Here is a 19,209-nt window from a genome sequence, read left to right as displayed (position 1 = left end):
CACCTACACACATGCGTGCTACAGGTCTGACCAACCGACGTTTTATTAGCATTTCACCATTTTGAATGCCCCGAGTAATTTCCCCGGTCGCTTCCGCGCGCCTGTATGGTCTTTGTAACTCGCACTAAGTGCCTGATTTCGACAAAAAATTAAAATTTGTCCAACAGAACTAGTCGAAATTCACGCAGGTTGAGATTTCAAGACTTCAGATACGTTAACGTGCAATAATTTTGAATGAAATCGGCGCGATTTTCAACTTTTAATCAGAAACAAACAGAAAATTTTCGCAAAAGACACACCACGATTGTGATCTGAAAGATATAAATCTAGTTTCGATGCCAGGAACGAGTAGGAGCTATTTCTCTCCTCCAAGCGCATCCATGGCGTGTAGAGGGACAGATTTATATGTAAAGCATTGCGATCAGCAAGTGTAATTTTAAGGCCCGCTGATAAACGTAAAACTTCTATAAGAATAGAAACGGAAACCAGCGGATGGCTTATATCTGCTGTTGGTTAGGGATTTCTGTGCTGGAAAGATCTTGTGTTGTAATCAGACTTGGGGCAAGGATAACAGGTTCATGTAACCCTGTAAAAGAAGGCGTAGATATCATAGACGTTCAAGGTAAATCCGACATTTATGGAGCGTAGCTGTGTAACGATAGAACGGGCTGTATTCTGCGTCATGATGGCATGTAATTTTTCTCCCATGCTATAATTTAGCTCGTTACTACGGCGATGCATGACTTTTCAAAAGTATCGGGAAAAAAACACTAGTCAGGAGGAGGGGGGAGGCGGGATTTTCTTGTTACAAGAAAGTGGCTATTTTAATAAGTTCTCTACAGCAAAGGCGCAGATTTCATCTTTCGCAATGAACAATCACAAGTCGTGGGCGTGCGACAAAGGTTAATCTATCAAAAATTGCCAGAAATATGGTCCAGTGAGTTACGTCGAAAGCCAGCACGCATGCAAGTAACGTATTTGTAGTCGAGGCTTGGTTAACTTCGTTGCTTGGTTGCAGATCTATGTTGATCTCAAACACCGCCAATCTGCGTTCTTCAATTAGTGTCAGAGACCAGATATTTCTCGCCCATACGAGACAAGTAAAATTGTGGTTTTTGCACGTTTTTATATTTGCGTTATGACAAACCAGACGGGAAGATCAGAGATTTATAATTTCATGATAAGATGGCACACGCCACGGTGGTCTAGTGGTTAGAACGCTGGCCTTGTAATCCTGGGTGTCTCGGGTTCGATTCCCGGCGGTGCCCGAATTTATAACTTGTGTTGGGCAAGGCCGTGGTCTAGGTAACACGGAGTTTTCCTCCGGGGGCTTCTTCCCCGGTTTCTCCGTGGCATCCCAACAATTACTCCATTCACACACAGAAGAAGGCAATGGCAAACCACTTCTGGATCATCTGCCAAGAACGTATATGAACAGGTCCCAGTCCGAGAAAAGGATGGAAGGATCCTGTTCATATGGACCTGTCGTCAGACAGAACACTAAATAAATAATAAAAAAAGATAAAATGGCATAACCTGAATTCAATCACTTGTTAATTTCTTCGTGAATGCGGTGCCAAAGGCCTCTCCTTCTACACTCATTTTCACTTTTATTCGTAACCGACAGCGTAGTCGGTAACTTTGCCACGTGTACCATCGTCAATTATTAATAGACACGACCCGATTATAAACATCCGTCATTAATTTTAGAGGTGAAGTAAACTGACAGACTGATATTACCTTCCATTTTGCATTTATTTTATAGGATTTGTGTAGAGAACTCCTGCAGCCACAGAGTGCGTCGTGGTAGAGCCTCCTAATAGCTGCAAAAGCTTGTCAGATGTAACCTCGAACTCAGTGGCTTCGTAATGTGCCCGTTGTTGCTGACAATGACCCCCCGTGCACTCGACCTCCAGGCTGTGCAGAGGTTGACGAAATAAAAACGCGAAACTTTGATCGATGTGTTAAGAGAATACCGGTTCTTTCATTATTCTTATTCTGAAGCGAAATGACAGATTCGTACTTCTTATGCTGGTCCTAAGAATTGCAAATTACGAAAAGGTCAATTCATATGTGTAATCTACTTTTTATGAACCCCTATAATTTATAGTTTCCTGTTTAAGATACGTCATGCTTAATCCTAGTGTGTCTTCCGTTTTACGATTTATAGAAAGAGAAGATGACTAAAAGGAAAGTAATATTCGAAAAGACATTTTATTAATTAACGTGTTCAGAAGCAAAGTTCAAATATTTGGGAACAACAATAACAAATCAAAATGATACTCGTGAGGAAGTTAGGAGGAGACTAAATTCCGGAAATGCTTGCTACTTCTCAGTCCAAAATATTTTGTCTTCCCGTCTGATTTCTAAGAACCTGAAAATTAAAGTATACAAAACAATAATTTTGACTGTTGTTTTGTATGGGTGCGAAACATGGTCTCTCACTCAGAGGGAGGAACACAGATTGCAGGTGTTTGAGAATCGGGTGTTGAGGAGGATATTTGGGCCTAAGAGGGAAGACGATGGGGCGTGGAGAAAACTGCACAATGACGAGCTTAAAAATCTGTACTGCTCCCCCAGTATTGTCAGGGTGATTAAGTCGAGAAGAGTGAGATGGGCGGGACATGTAGCGCGCATGGATGGGATAAGAGGTGTGCACCGGGTACTGGTTGGGAAACCTGAAGGGAAGAGACCGCTGGGGAGACCTAGACGTAGATGGGAGGATAATCTCAGGCGGGATCTATGGGAGATAGGAGTTAAAGGAAACTGGATTTTGTTGCCCCAGGACAGGGTCCGGTGGAGGGCTTTGGTTAATTCGGTGATGAACCTTCGGGTTCGGTAAGCCATCTAGTTAGTTCAGAAGAGATACATCTCCATCACCGGTCCCTATCGTGAGCCATATAAATCCAATCCCCACCCTTCAACCTTAGTTTCCTAAGATTCATTTTATTAAGTGCATTCAATCTCTGTTACGTCCATACGAAACAGCACGTAACATTAGAGTTTTGTGTATTTTAATATTTACGCTCTCGGATAGAAGAGACAAGACAGCATTTTTATTTCTTGGTGAATGCAATTTTAAATTGTTACCGTCATTCCTTAAAGAGCATTCACCAGCTGAGTTTTATAATGGAGACGTGTTAATTTTTTTTAAGTAAATAACTAAATAAAATCTTGTTTTCATGTTTTAAAATTGTAAGCGTTTAAAAGATATAACGCCGGTGTATTTACTTGAATGTGTCCATAGCAAATTCGTAACGCACAGTTATGCAATTTGTTTTCATATCTTTTTAGAACCTCGGCGTCAGATGGTATAACCGGATCTGCACGTCGTTTGATTTGCAGAAACTGTAAAACTTATTTTCTTTCTTCTTGGAACTCGACGTGAGGCTGAAATATTGAAGTGTCTGTGAGAAACCTTTGCTGTCTTACGACTGGTCATGATCTCGTGTTCAAAGTTAACAAATCGTAAAGAACGCGTTCTCAGTAGCAGTTTTACTATAGTCTTGGTGATCATGTAACAGAGAACCCAAAATTTTGCACATTTCTCTCAAAATCTCGATTATACTTTTATTTATTTATTTAATTAATTAATTACAGTGCTCTCTTTATTTTATGTGCGAATATGAAACGATGGTTGAATGCGTTCCAATATTTCTATAGTCTCTTTACTCTGTTTAGTAATCAAGGACATATTATATGGTTAGATAATCCATGACACGCAAGACTTAAATAGACGCCATTCGCATGAAAGGATTAATGTTACAGTGTGTTCTCTCGCAGTTGCCATGACAACAGAAATGGAAGTTGATCAGACGCTGGATTTGTCGGAAAGACGGCTCGAATTCCAGCCTCGGCATTCGACTGTGTGGACGCGACGGCAACAGGCAGTGTGTGTTCGGCGAGCTTTCAAGCATTATGGCACAAGAAAGATACCACACGTCGTTCTGGATGGGCTAAACATGACCGTGCAAAAAGGGGCCATGTGAGTTCTATTAATATAAGTGTTTCCAAAGCCTGTTCGTTGAAGTAAGATTTGAGGTTCTCACTGAGGTGATGATTATGATCTCCTGGGCTTTGGCGCCGTGCAGAATCGCCCGCAGACGTAAACGTTTAGGAGTCTCCATATTTGGCCTTAAAAGTTGGAGACAGACGGACGAAACACTCCTTTTAGACAACACCTCAGTGTAGCATTGCCTTGCATTTACAAACGTCGATGTTGGTTTTCTGGGTTATGACGTCTTGTGGCCTTATAGGTGGTTATAAAAGTTTAGGAGAAATGGTTGCTGTCCTGAAGATGGAGACTGTACGGTCCTCTGAAACGCGAATAACTTCCTATCAGACCACAGAGTGTCACGATTCAAAAGACCAACATCTGTATCTACGCCCAGATATCGGAGGTTGTCTGAGGTATTATTTCTTCTCACAGATTATTTTGATAATCGCAGGATGTTATTTAATGTTGGCACTGTAATTCTCTCTCCTGGTGCATGACGTACTCCTGATTCATGTCCCATTTCAAAATGTTGAAGTCCAGTTGCGTATGTTTGAGGTAAGATGCATCGAACACAAAGTTAACCTTGAGAATGTGTAAATCTTGGGAAGTCCGTGGATACTAACGTATTAGCTGACTTTATTATTTATTCTATTGCTCACATATTGACAGACACGTGTAAAAAAGTTCTGTTCTTCAGTTCTATGAAGCTCTTTTTTTTTTTTAAATTTTTCCATCTTACGTAGCTGGGATTATGGCAGATGGAAAATGATGTGTTTGTATTAATATTTCTTGTAACATACGACTGCTAATAAAATCAAAATGAAATATTTATTGAACCAAATTAATTATGTTTAATCTTTTTTTTAGTTTTCTGTCATTTTCATTGTATATAATTATGTATTTCAAAAGTAAAGCAATTAAAGCTGTCCCACTATACGCCATGTCGGCGCTTGGGGAGAGCTGAGGTATTTCTTGACCTCGGCACTAGAAGGGGGTACAACCACAATCCTGAACTTGTTCCTGTTACCTGTAGATATGGTCTGCTGGGAGCCAGTGGCTGTGGGAAGACGACATTGCTCAGTTGCATCGTGGGTCGACGCAAACTTAACTCTGGCGATATCTGGGTCCTGGGTGGCAAACCAGGCTCTAAAGGCAGTGGTGTGCCTGGTCCAAGGATAGGATATATGCCTCAGGTATGTTTGTGCATCTGAGAATTTTTCTTCAGTGCCAAACTTTGCATGAAGATAATAGGTTCCATATTATTCGAAACTCATTTTCTACCCCACATTTCTAGTTTTCTATTTTGATAGTTGGATCAGGTGACATTAATTTTATTATGTCAAGATATTTTGAAAGAGTGGTCCATGTATAGAATGAACTTACAAAATTATTTTACTGTAAATATGAAATTAAATGAGTACTGGAGAATGGAATACTTTGATATTGAAGATTTATTTATAAAAATGTTTTCTTATGGTAAATATTAGTAAGTATAATGATAAGAGATTTCTGATACTTGTACGGTAATTAGCTTTGCAATAACAGATTTGTTTGTGTAAGGAGTTAACATAAAGGGCTCTGAGGTGAAGAATGTGTTTGGAAAACGATGTATATGTTGCAGACTTGTTTACTTTACAGTCTCTGTTCTCTGTTACACAGGACCTTTCTTTGTATGTTGAGTTCACCATACGAGAAACTTTCATGTACTTTGGATGGGTCAACGGAATGAGTACTGAAGAAATTTATGAGAAGATGGATTTTTTGTTGAAGTTCCTTCAACTTCCATCAGCAAATTCTTTCGTCAAAAATCTGAGGTTAGATTGTAGTGAGATGTTTATAATTTTCTACCATAAAGGATTTTGTGATATATAGAAAATTAGCAGTTATTTTTTTTTTTGCACATTTTGTCTAATTTTTGGACAAGAATTTGAAATTATAAAACACGTTTTAATATAAGGAATGGAAGAAAGGTTTGGTTCGTGATAAATGTTTTTCCTCGATTTGTAGCCATGTTACTTGTTTTGGTTTACCATTCAGGAAAAGTATTCCTTTAAGACAAAAATTACGATAATTAACCTAAGAACGTAGGAGTTACTGATTGAAAAGACATTAGATAATATTTGCCAGTGATGATGGTGAATATAACTACTGACCTATTTGCTTTTTACAGGAATAATTCCATATAATAAATCTTCCATTCTTAGTAAGAAGGGTTTAAGTCAAATGTAATGTCTATTGTCTTTAACCCTTTCTACAAAGCTCTGAAGAAATAATCTCCGTAATTGATAATTGCTTCAGAGTCGGAGGAAGTAATAACCTCTAAAATGTTGATAAACGTCTACCATCACGATGCAATGTCCCAAAAGACAATACTTTTTGTAAAGCCTTATTTATAGTGAATCTTGGAAACATCGTTAATCACATACAAGACCACGTGGTGTCACAATCCATAAAGCGTCCCATCCACGTACGAGTCTGGCTCGGCGAGCTTGGCTCGGCGAGCTTGACTCGTGAGCCGGGCTCGGATATATTTCACCACACGTGCATAGCAGACTCGGCTCGTGACACCCCACCCACAAACGAGTCTGGCTCGATGGATCCCGACCCGAGTCGGACTCGTACGTGGATGGGCCGCTTAAAACCGAAATCAGCATCTTAGATCTTACAACTTTGTGTTTTTGTATGTCAGTGGCGGGCAACAGAGACGAGTCTCGTTTGCTGCAGCTATGGTGCACAGTCCAGAACTTCTCATTCTCGATGAGCCAACAGTTGGTGTTGATCCAGTGCTCAGACAGAAGTAAGTTGAGTTGAATTTGCATTTTCCTAGCTCGTCTTCACTACGCTGCTCGTAAAATTTATTGAATTCTGTAGATCATAATTGCTGTTGAATTATATTCTCTTTGTTTCATCCAGTATATGGGAATACCTACTAGATTTGTCGAAGAATAAAAGGACGACAGTCATCATCACCACCCATTATATTGATGAAACCCGACAGGCGGACATGGTAAGTGCAAGATACTCGGCTTCGCCACCATCAGGTCCAGGTTCTATCCCTTGTCTGTGCAATAATTTCGGTCCGTAATGTAAAAACTATGAAACCCCATGCTTACTGTCATGATATTTTCATTTAAAATTCGTATAATATGAAATTATGAGCCGGGATAGCTCAGTCAGTATGGTGACTAGCTACGGGCGGGACGACCGGGGTTCGATCCCCGACGGGGGCAGAGGATTTTTCCTCTAGCCTCTGGGGCCCACCCAGCCTCCTCTACAATGGGTACCGGGGTCCTTTCCCGGGGGTAAAGCCGGTCGGGGCGTGATGCTGACCACTCACCCCCATCTAGTGCCGAGGTCAAGGAAGAGAGGAGCTATACCTCCACTCACCCCAAGCGCCTACATGGCGTATAGTGGGACAAACAAAAAAAATAATAGGAAATTACATATTATTGTAATTTTTATGAAAGAAATGTTGGTCTCTAATGTGCAAAAAATAATTGTTTTCTGTCGTGGAAGGAGGATCAGTGCGTAATTACTGTTGTCTCGTGGTAATGTGCAGATTGGTCTAATGAGAGGTGGCAAATTCCTTGCTGAAGAGCCCCCTGACCAGTTGCTGATGACTCACATGTGCGACACTCTCGAAGACGTGTTCCTGAAGCTAAGCAAGTTACAAAACCACGGAAAGCGACGACGAAGCAGTTACATGCTGGAAATCATGGGTCCGCCAAAACCTGAAGAGGTAAGTTATTTTTACTCTTGAAAATGTTAATTGCAATTTTCAGCAGATATTGTTCGTATCTGGATCTCTGGAGTGAATAACATGTAATCGGAATGTGGTTGGTTACCACTGTTTCAGAAGAATATATAACCTCCATCTACAGAGTACAGATTTAAGGTTTTCGTGGAACTTTATGTCTTAAACACTATCTTTGAAATTGTATTTCAGTAAATAAGATAATTTGAGTAAATAATGTGATTTCTCGAAGGTTTATTTTTAGTAATATTTTCTTATACAGCAGTTTTGTGGGGGTTTCCCTTCTCAAATTTTTGCAGGTATTTTATATAATAGTTCTTTGTCCTTATGTAGGGGCCTACAGCATTTGACACAACTTCAGAAATCAGTGGTGAATATGGAGACAACATAAGTCTCTCCAGCAAAGATGTGAATCCGGTGGCCAGCGTAAGTTGTCGTCCTCTTTTTGTTCATTACGTCTGCAGAAGCTGATTGTTCCATATCTAGCTACAAATTCACATGATTCATCAATTACCACTGCTGGGTGCTGGAATAATGATCGATCATCTTACTTCACTCATCATCTTCAGATAATTCATCATCACTTAAGGGCTTGTCACATTTCTCACGCTACTCATCAACGCTTTTGAACTCTGAAGTCGTTATTTTCATGAAAACGACAGGCTAATCCCTGCATTTTGTTCTTTTCTCAGAAATCATGTTGTCATATGTTATATTCTGTTGTCTATAACAAGAATTATCATTTCTTCAATTTGCAGCACTAACCCCGATAAAATATGGCTTGGAGTTTTGTGTTTCTGATCCATCATCAGCTATGCCTCCGCGCAGACGCAGAGCTGTCCGCCTCTGCGTAGTTTTGAGAGTTGCTAGTTTTCGTCACAATTAAAACAGAACTTCATGACTTGAGTTTCATTTATCAAACAGTTTCACTACCGCAAAGGAGATCTACAAAATTCTGTGCCAGCTTCTCCCCCTCTGGATGTGGTTTCTAATCACAACACATGAAATTCATTATAACTATTTATATTCGGCTGGTTCTCATAAGATTTAACTTCCGTCAATGTGCTTTCATAAAGCTTCTGTAACAATAACTTTGACGAAGATTTCTGTCTTCTGGGTTGTTGCGCCGTGTAGTCTGGTCGATGTTAACCAACGTTTCAGAGGTCATACTGCCTCCGTCATCAGGGCGATGAATATTACTACACGGCGCGACAACCCAGAAGACAAAAATCTTCATACTCACCGCTGTGAAAACCTCAAATCTTACACAATAACTTTGATGCTTAATAATATTAATATTACTAAAAGGGATACTATGGTAAGAATAATTCAGTAACTAGTCTGCTAACTAACCACATAACAAACTACAAGCGAGTACGTAAGGTTTGTCACTAATAACAGAACTCCGCAAGGATCTGTTTTAAGTGTGACCATGTTCGCAGTTGCCATCGAGGCCCATAAATAGTATTTGAATTATAAATTAGTAGAATAAATAATAAAAATTGTTATATATCCTTAACACATCGTATTCATTTCGTTGTCCGTGTTACCATTAAAGTGTTATTTTCAATGGTTGAACGAATGTTTTTCTAGAAGCGTATTTTACGTTAATTTAATGTTAATTTAATGTTTTTAGCCTTGTTAAAGGCGGGTACAAATCAATAATATTCTTGTTTCAAAAATAAAGTGAATTTAATCAAGGACATAGAAATAATTCTCATGCTATGACTATTATTCACAATGCACATTAAAATTGCTGTATGGTTGTTAAACAAGTATGATCAAAGCGTAATAAGAATTAATTTTGTGTTTCAACATCTCAATATTTTAGGCATAAATCCTGGTAAGACTGTTTATTGACAAGCAGTAATTATAAATACTATATATACCACGTTCATTACTTAATAGTATAAAAAGTGGATGTATTAATTTGTGATCTAAAGCTTTCATGGCGATTACGTATAATGAAACACCAAAAAAACACAAAATTTATGGGAATATAATACATTTCTGTGATAGTATTTTGAAATAAACTCTGATTCATTCAAGATTCTTATTATTCATGATGATATTTCCCTCTCATTCAGGGCCGTAAAATCATTGCTCTTTATACGGAATAATTAAGTGATCTTAGAACCAATTAATCAGTAGTGTAAAATATTTTTTTGTTTTGGTGTGTCTTTAGAATTCGTACAAAACAAAATGGTTGCACTCTTTAACACAACGCCGTGTCTGTGAATTGCTGTAACGGGATTTTACTCTTGGCGTCAGCTTCTCTTGCAGAGAGGAGGATGGTATGAGCAAAATTTGAATCTGTATTCGTGCTGTCTGATTCACAGAGTGAATCAGATCTGCCTCCTGATGAAGGGGAGAAATGGGGCCTGATGGATTATCTCAAGTTTCTGTCCCCACACAGAATGAAGGCTGTCGTATGGAAGGATTTCTTATGGATGTGGAGGAACGTTCCGTGAGTATGCTCACCGGGGGGGAAATACTTCTGCATGCATCAATCAAAAATATCTAAATTCTGCATAAAAGTGTTTTGGGAGATTTTAAAATTTGTAGAACTAATCACTGTTTAATTCTCTTTGTAGTATAATGCTGTTCATCATTGGACTGCCAGTGGTGCAAATAATTCTGTTCTGCTGGACAATTGGTCGAGATCCTAAGGGCCTTCATCTGGCTTATGTGAACGATGAGCTGAACTTCACGACAGATTGCATGCCTATGGACGGATGCAACTACAGTCTTCTGAGCTGTCAATACCTGGATTCTATAATGTCAAGGGAAATAATTTTGGTGAGCGTTGATATAGAAGAACTAACTAACTAGATGGCTTACCGAACCTGAAGGTTCATCACCGAATTAACCAAAGCCCTGTCTTGGACCAACAAAATCCAGTCTCCTTCAACTCCTATCTGCCATAGATCCCGCCTGACATTATCCTCCCATCTACGTCTAGGTCTCCCCAGAGGTCTCTTCCCCTCGGGCTTCCCAAATAGTGGACCCAACCAACTAGATGGCTTAGGGAAACCTAAGGTTCATCACCGAATTAACCAAAGCCCTGTCATGGACCAACAAAATCCAGTCTCCTTCAACTCCTATCTCCCATAGATCCCGCCTGACATTATCCTCCCATCTACGTCTAGGTCTCCCCAGCGATCTCTTCCCCTCAGGCTTCCCAAATAGTGGACCCAACCAACTAGATGGCTTAGGGAAACCTAAGGTTCATCACCGAATTAACCAAAGCCCTGTCCTGGACCAACAAAATCCAGTCTCCTTCAACTCCTATCTCCCATAGATCCCGCCTGACATTATCCTCCCATCTACGTCTAGGTCTCCCCAGCGATCTCTTCCCCTCAGGCTTCCCAAATAGTGGACCCAACCGACCAGATGGCTTACCGAACCCAAAGGTTCATCACCGAATTAACCAAAGCCCTGTCCTGGACCAACAAAATCCAGTCTCCTTCAACTCCTATCTCCCATAGATCCCGCCTGAGATTATCCTCCCATCTACGTCTAGGTCTCCCCAGCGATCTCTTCCCCTCAGGCTTCCCAAATAGTGGACCCAACCAACTAGATGGCTTACGGAACCCTAAGGTTCATCACCGCATTAACCAAAGCCCTGTCCTGGACCAACAAAATCCAGTCTCCTTCAACTCCTATCTCCCATAGATCCCGCCTGACATTATCCTCCCATCTACGTCTAGGTCTCCCCAGCGATCTCTTCCCCTCAGGCTTCCCAAATAGTGGACCCAACCAACTAGATGGCTTAGGGAACCCTAAGGTTCATCACCGCATTAACCAAAGCCCTGTCCTGGACCAACAAAATCCAGTCTCCTTCAACTCCTATCTCCCATAGATCCCGCCTGACATTATCCTCCCATCTACGTCTAGGTCTCCCCAGCGATCTCTTCCCCTCAGGCTTCCCAAATAGTGGACCCAACCAACCAGATGGCTTACCGAACCCAAAGGTTCATCACCGAATTAACCAAAGCCCTGTCCTGGACCAACAAAATCCAGTCTCCTCCAACTCCTATCTCCCATAGATCCCGCCTGAAATTATCCTCCCATCTACGTCTAGGTCTCTCCAAATGTCTCTTTCCTTCAGGCTTCCCAACCAATACCCGGTGCACACAATTCATAAAAGTGGAATTGGACTTGTAGGTAAACTGATGATGGAGGTGGTATGTTCCTCTAAAACATTAGTACCTGCAAGTCCTCCTGGCTATTTACTGTTATAAATTATATTTTCAAGTCACCACTAGTATCAACATACAAGATTATGCAAAAATTTATGAAGCACTTAGTGCGTCATTATTTTCATATTTCAACAAAATGTGGGCTGTGAAGGAAATCTGTTGAGTGAAGATTAATATCAGCTGAAGAACATCATTACATTTATTTTTACAGCAGTAAAATTTTACAATTTTAACATGTAAAAAATTTTATAGATTACTGCAGAAGCAATTTGAGAAATGCGCTGTAACAGGGTTCATCAAAATAATTACAAAATATAAAGAGAAAAAGAAGCTGCTTATAATATCTGTAATTAGAAAATTGGGGTCTAATACTAGGACATACAATGATGGCGATATCGACTGAGTTTACAAGACTTCAGGTTCGTACAGCAGTGAGTATTAAGATTAAGGTGGCCGTTCTTCGGATGTCTTGCCACGCTGTCTCAGCAGTGCCCTGATTTTTTCAAGGTTCTTGTTACCTCCATCGTCAGAATGCAGAGAAAATCATTTTCTGACCAAATTTATTTGTAAAACAGGATCGGTTTGAATTTGAAGATGAGGCCGTGGAGGCTGTGCGGAGAGGTAGGGCATGGGGGGCTCTGCACTTCAGCTCTGACTACTCACACAACCTAAAGGAGAGGATGGAGAACGCACGTTCGGCTTCGGATCTTGTCGTCAATCAGAGCAGTGTGATGGTGCAGATGGATATGTCCAGTGAGTACTACTTTTATTTACCCGGTTTCATAGTCAATTAAACTAGTTCCCCGTTTTAAACAAAGTAAAACACAACTTGTTTGTGTTTTTGTATCGATCTTGTCAGAGCTTAGAAGTAAGGTTATGGTTAGTTTTGCATTTTAAATGGAATATCCTGCAAATGAATTTTGGTCAAATGTTATTGTCATTTGTTGAATTATATCTGTCTTTTCCAGATCAACACATTGGGTACCTCCTGAGCCGGGATCTGTTCATTTCGTATATAAGTTTTGCACAGAAACTTTTTGAGTCTTGTGGCATTAACCCTAAAGCAGCAGACGTTCCTATTAGAGTAAGTAAGCAAGTTACTGTTTTATTTGGTTTGTATGAAACCAGAAGGCGGGGAAGACATACTTTGAGTGTGCGAGGTCTTAAGAGATTTGTCATCTGTGACGCATTTAGTTTGAAGCATTACCAAACATAACACTTTTAGGAAGAATAACAGCATTTCGGCATATCGCATTTTATTCATTACGAAGTTTACGCAAGGTCGTTATATTTACTTAAATGTGTGGACGTTGAGTTCAAAATCAATTAATTTGTCACTTTTACCTGGTAAATGTATTGAACCTGGATTTCAGAAGTAAAATTAAACTCGCTTAACCATAATTTGGGTATTTGGTATTCTTCACCTGCAGATTTAATATTGCCGTGATGAGGTTTTGGAATTAAGTTGTGGTACTTATGTTATTACAAATATAATTTCTGTGCTAGTTACCAGAGCCTCGTGAACAAATGCAGAGATAGTTAAATTAATTTTGTGATAAGATACATTTTGCTTTGTGTCTTAAACCCAAAAGTGATGTAGTAATTAAATTGGTTACACTGCTTAATATAAATTAAAATCAATATCAACTTCTAAATCAACAGTTTTACAGAAAATAGAATTATAAATTTAAATTTAATTGAATTAAGAAAAATACACAAGAGCAGAATGTTGCCAACAAGTCTGTTTACATTCCATTTTCCTTTACAGTTTGAAACACCAGTTTATGGTGATCAGATACCAGACTTCACCAACTTCGCCGCTCCAGGAGTTATCCTAACGTTAGTATGACTTGAAGCATCAGCTTCTGATCTGTGCTTTTGTTAATTAGTAGGATAAAAAAACAAACACAGAAACTCTATTTGATGCTATTAAGGAAGTTTGTCTGGTAACAGATGAAGGGGGAATTAAGTACGTGTTCATGTATCGTCAAAAAGACTTACAGGACAGATTCATGATATGAACGTACATAATCAGTTCTGAAGTTCAAATATATGGGAATGACTAAAAGATAAAGATTGCGTCCATGAATGAAGTAAGAGGAGATTAAATTCAGATTTAAGAATCTTTTGTCGATCTAGAAGCGGTGTCTGGCGACCACCAGTTCTGAAAACCACCTCCGTTACTGCATTCTTACTTCGCGATCTGAGACGACAATATTGTGAATATATTTGGTTATAACTTTGAAAAGCTGTGCTTTTGACATGCAACATTAAAGATCTAAGCGTATCAACAATATTTTAGGGCATATTTAATATTTATACAATTGCACTGCGGTCATAACATTTTAATTTGTTTTATTTTCTGGAATCGAGTCTCTTGCATCAATTTTTTTATGCTTGTCGTTTTACTTGGCAGTACAAATATGGGGTATTTGTTCATTATGAAATTTTATAAGAAAATATTGTATAAAAATATATCTTTCCCCGACTACTATATTCAATTTTATCTGCTGCCTTCTGTCAAAGAATAAAGTTGTGAGATTTTTCATCGGAGTGGGCAAAATCTTAAAGATATTGATGGTATTACTTTGTTCTACAGTATAATTTTCTTCCTCTCACTTGCGCTGACTGCTAGTTCCATGATCATGGAGCGAAAGGAAGGGATGCAAGAGAGGTGTTTGGTCTTGGGTGAGTAACTTTGCTTCTCCTGTGCCACGGATCAGAGAGATAATTATGGCAGTATATTACGACGTCTTATGGCTATATTTTAAACAACCAGTTTGAGATATTCATCAGTATAATAAGTTTCTTTTCCCAAAAAAACATTGCATTATACATATTCAGAATATTTTTTATTTTATTTATCTAATTTTTAACTTAGTGGGTAGTGTGGGAAATTTTCATTCCTTCGGGTACCTTTTAGCCCATAACCTGCGAAAAATACTGCTCTGAGATTTAAGTAGCTATAACGTGAGCATAAACGTAATGATTTTAATTTGCTGTACGTCCTGACGTGGGAGTGTATGCTGTTTAGGGACAGATGTGGCTATGAAAGGATTAAATGCAGGAAAATTGAAAATATCTACCGATAATCATGACGACAGATTTGTTTCTTTGTTTCAGACATTTGTTGTCTTTACGTCTTGAGCAAATTGTGTGTATGTTCTGTATCACATGATGCTGTTTACTGTTTGTAATGAAATTCAGTTCTCGTCCATTCATGTTGGTATCAGTACGTTCTCGCTTTCTGGTCATTAAAGTTTTTTTTTTTGTTTTGTTTGCAGGTGTAACTCCACCTGAGATCCTGTTCTCACATGTAATAACACAGTGCGTTGTGATGACGATACAGACTATAATGGTTCTTGTCTTCTCGTTCGCCATCTTTGACATTCTCTGTGTTGGCTCTCTCTTGTGGGTCATCATTCTGACAATGCTAAATGGGTTGTGCGGTATGTGTTTTGGTAAGTACCCATCTCGCACAAAATTGGTTGTTATTGTCGAGGCGGTTAGGATTTGACTCCTCGTTGAAAAAGGGATTTTTGTTCTCATCGCTGAAGTCCCTCTGAGGACCACCCATCTTTTAGTCCAGTGGAGTATGAATATGAACATTAGTCCTGAAGTTAAGAACGAGTGGAGCTTTTCCTCAGTACCACCTTATGCACCTCGCCTTGTGACGCTTCGGCATGGGACAGCCTCAATTTATTTTACCTTTTCTACAAATTCATTTCCAAGACAACAGCACTTTTGTTTTCTGTTCTCAGGATTCGTTGTGTCCAGCCTGTGTGACACTGAGTTAACTGCAACGTACTTTGGAATGGGAAGCTTTCTGCCGATTCTTATGTTGTGTGGTGAGTAAAATCTTCCAGCAACAGGCACACTGCCTCTCGTTTATTTTGGCACCAAATTGACTTGCTGTTCTAATGACTAATTGATTCATAGGAACAAATCTAAAGATACTCGGACTCTGTACTGTAATATACTTTTCCATCTACACCTAGTTCTGTCAAGTGGCCTCTGTCGTTTTGGTTTTTCAATTAAAAGTTTGTATCTCCCTAATATTATTTGGTGTAGATTATTGATTTTTGTCTGAAGTCTATTTACTGTCGTCCTCAGGCATCTGCTGGCCAATTGAGGGGATGCATTACGTACTCACATACTTCAGCTTCGTCTTGCCCCTCACCTTCGCGACAGAATCTCTGCGTGCGATCTTGGCCCGAGGATGGGAAATTTCACAACCAGTAGTTTACTATGGTTTCATAGCAACAGGTGTCTGGATTATGGTGTTCCTGATTAGCAGTCTCTTGATACTAAAGTTTAGAAAAGGTTAAAACAGAAATCAGGGACTAATTCAGCGTGCTTGGTAGGAACACTGGTAACTTGGAAAAAAACAAAAAACAAGTAAGGTCTGATGAGGTAAGAGATGGAAAAATTAAGCTTACGTAATCAAAAGAATGGCCCCAGACACGCATAAATTGAAAATCACCAAATTTTTGTCTGTTTATGTGATGAAATAATAATGTAATCTGGTATAATCATTTGATTTTAATGCTCCGTGCTAAATAAGAATTTCCAGTACTTCTATAAAAAAAAAAATACTGACACAAAAGAGACTTATTTGCCCAAGATAAGTTAAAAAATTTTAAAGTGAAATATTTTGTATGGTCAAACTATCATCATCCGTTGTTATTTCCAGTAGCGTGAATCATAGCCTTCCCTGTCTCTACTCTTTTTCATTTATCTTCTTCACTGCCTTCCATTATGTGATGTATTTGTTCCACTCTAGTTGTAATCTGACATTTTGTTTGTAGTTTTTCTACTTTCACATTGAAATATTCTGTGTTTGGAACTGGAAAAGCCATTAAAATAATCTAATGTATGAGGCTCTTGATGATGAGGTTATACTTTCATATGTTGTCTAAAGCTCTGGTTTTATTCTTTGATTCTTATTCCTTAAAAATTCTCATAGTCTGTTTATAAATTCCCACTTCATACATCAAAATAAGAAAGACATTTTATATAAGTATCTACTAATCATCCAATCACTCAACATTATATAATCTGAAATACTTAACAGCATTTTGAAATATTATCTTTGTTAAGTATCTCTGGTAAAATTTGTCAACTTCACAGATGATCTTGGTAATTTTGTCTCTCAATGTGTATATGAATCACACATGAATTATCATATTGGTAGGACTAGCACAACACGGTTTCTTGGTTATATTCTCTTGGCAGTAAAGCTCTTATTGTTGGTCTTCTGGGTTGTAACACAATGTGGACTTGTAGGAATACACTGATATTTAAAAATCTACGTGGTTTTACATTCAAGAAAAGCAACTTCAAAATCCTTCACCAGCAGTTAACAAAGTACTGATTCCAATTCCAAAGGGAAATAGCTGGAGTACATTTAAGAATGTCAAAGACAATGGTGATTTTTTTTTCTGTGTATCTTTGAGGCCTTCTTGGAAGAGCTTATCCTTGCTCATGTGTAGTTAGAAAAGTTCTTTCTTCAAAGTTGACTTATAAATTTAGATAAGCTTATTGCTCAATCTCCACAGGTAATTTCTTAATCAATCTTCTATGTTAAGTGAGAGAGTGAGGTTATGAGGAACATCACAGATTTAAAATTACTTTACACATGTTATGAATTTTGATGAAATTTACCTGATTATTACTGTTGTAGAATGTTTATATTGAAGTAAATTCTAAAAAGGTGTGAGCCTTACTGAGCTGCCATATCTCTGATACCGGATAAATAGGAAAGTAATGTAGTTGTACTTTATAGTAATTATTTTTTATTTCAGCCACTACTGAGGAATTAATACTTGCACACAACCTGTATTTATGTTTCATATTCCTTGAATCTGACATCTTATTTAGTGCTAGTGAAGAAATAAATTAAATGTACAAAATCAGGTGCTGTTGTGAAAATGGTGATGAAAGCTTTAGATCATACACAATAATGAACATTGCTGTTCCATAAAAGACATGGAACTTACAGGTTATCTAAGTGACTTTCAGGTACTCAAGGACTCTGCTACATGGTATAAATTTAATTTTGCTTAGTTTGGTGTTTCATGAGAGGGATGAGAAATTTCATGGGCCAAGCAGGTAATAAGTTGTGCAAACTCAGAAATGTTGAAAAACCTAGAAGACCAGTTTCAAAACCATGGTTTTTACATCCATTGGGAGTATATGAAATGTGTAAGCATGTTCCAAAAACAGATGAGTAATGGTTTTTCATATGTTGGCATTATTGTTGAATAAGTTAATGAAAAGCAGGTAATATGAATGGTGTTGCTGTATTTGTTATGGTTTTAGATTTTTATTTGATTCTTTGGTAAGTCATAAAGTTATTCTGAATTTATTTCCTTGTGGAAGGGAAATTATTAGTGAAGCATTATGCAGACATTTATGTGTATAAAAAAATTTCACTTTAAGTACATATCTGGAAGGACAAGAAATTTTAAGGGAAAGAATTGTCTGTAAAATTGTACTTTATAATAGAGATTCACATATCAGTATGATAATTTTTAATGGAATGGGTTCTTTCAGGAGCCACTGGCTTGGCACAGACCTGTCAATCTCATATCTGCATCTGAGCCAGTGATATAATTTTGTTCTTGTGACCCCAAGTCAAAATATTCTGTAACTTTCTGCAGGTCTTACAATTTTTTCAGGTTTCAGTGTTTGGACCATACAAGGTTGTATTTTCTAATATCTAAAAGGACTGTGTGACAGTACATTGTGATCCACATATTTGCTATAATACCAAAATCACCATATTTTCTCAGTTTTAAGAACCACTCTTTTCACATTTTAACATTTCTGAAATCGAGGTGCACCTTACATTTGGTGGCATCAAAAAATCGATATAGTGACTCTTTTCCCTGAAAGCCTGTTATCAAATCAAGGGTTTCTTAGAATTAATGTCATCTTAAAATCAAAGAAATATAGTGTTGACTCAATATTTATCCTATTTTGATTTTTAAATTCTTCCAAGATCTGCATTTAGTTATATTTTACTAACACCAGTTTTAAAGATTCTTTACTGTTACAAAGTGCAATATTATTTAGTGCTCAAGTTTGTTTGCTGTTGCTAAGAAATACATAATAGTAAATGTGTTTGATTTAGCCATGACATACTGTGTTGTTTAATTTGAACATTACCGTAATCTTTTTGTATTTTTTGTAATCCTTTTCTTCTCTTCCCCCTTACATCTTATGTGTGTGAGGACAGTTCTGTAAGTGAATAC

At 38.2% G+C, this 19,209-nt stretch overlaps 1 protein-coding gene across 8 annotated transcripts in view; it reads left to right on the top strand.

Annotated features, from left to right (window-relative positions):
* LOC110832942 (ABC transporter G family member 23) overlaps positions 1 to 19,094 on the top strand; it is a 71,778-nt gene extending 52,684 nt beyond the window's left edge. For 4 of the 8 annotated variants that reach the window (XM_087340148.1, XM_087340149.1, XM_087340147.1 and 1 more), the window contains exons 2-17: positions 3,784 to 3,985; positions 5,031 to 5,190; positions 5,657 to 5,811; positions 6,687 to 6,794; positions 6,911 to 7,004; positions 7,557 to 7,736; positions 8,085 to 8,177; positions 10,091 to 10,218; positions 10,346 to 10,550; positions 12,529 to 12,706; positions 12,922 to 13,037; positions 13,722 to 13,792; positions 14,553 to 14,641; positions 15,238 to 15,414; positions 15,715 to 15,801; positions 16,067 to 19,094. In XM_087340148.1, coding sequence (XP_087196274.1) covers positions 3,789 to 3,985; positions 5,031 to 5,190; positions 5,657 to 5,811; positions 6,687 to 6,794; positions 6,911 to 7,004; positions 7,557 to 7,736; positions 8,085 to 8,177; positions 10,091 to 10,218; positions 10,346 to 10,550; positions 12,529 to 12,706; positions 12,922 to 13,037; positions 13,722 to 13,792; positions 14,553 to 14,641; positions 15,238 to 15,414; positions 15,715 to 15,801; positions 16,067 to 16,281 — 2,253 coding nt within the window. In that variant the 5' untranslated portion in view covers positions 3,784 to 3,788 and the 3' untranslated portion in view covers positions 16,282 to 19,094. The other 4 variants (XM_087340151.1, XM_087340145.1, XM_087340150.1 and 1 more) reach the window with 4 other exon arrangements.
* Positions 19,095 to 19,209: the final 115 nt, after the last annotated feature.

Source organism: Zootermopsis nevadensis, unplaced genomic scaffold (assembly GCF_977971745.1).
Source record: "Zootermopsis nevadensis isolate Lab colony 2312 unplaced genomic scaffold, Znev_1.0 Znev_ptg000061l, whole genome shotgun sequence".
NCBI lineage: Eukaryota > Metazoa > Arthropoda > Insecta > Blattodea > Termopsidae > Zootermopsis > Zootermopsis nevadensis.
This window is presented reverse-complemented; position numbering and strand designations above follow the sequence as displayed.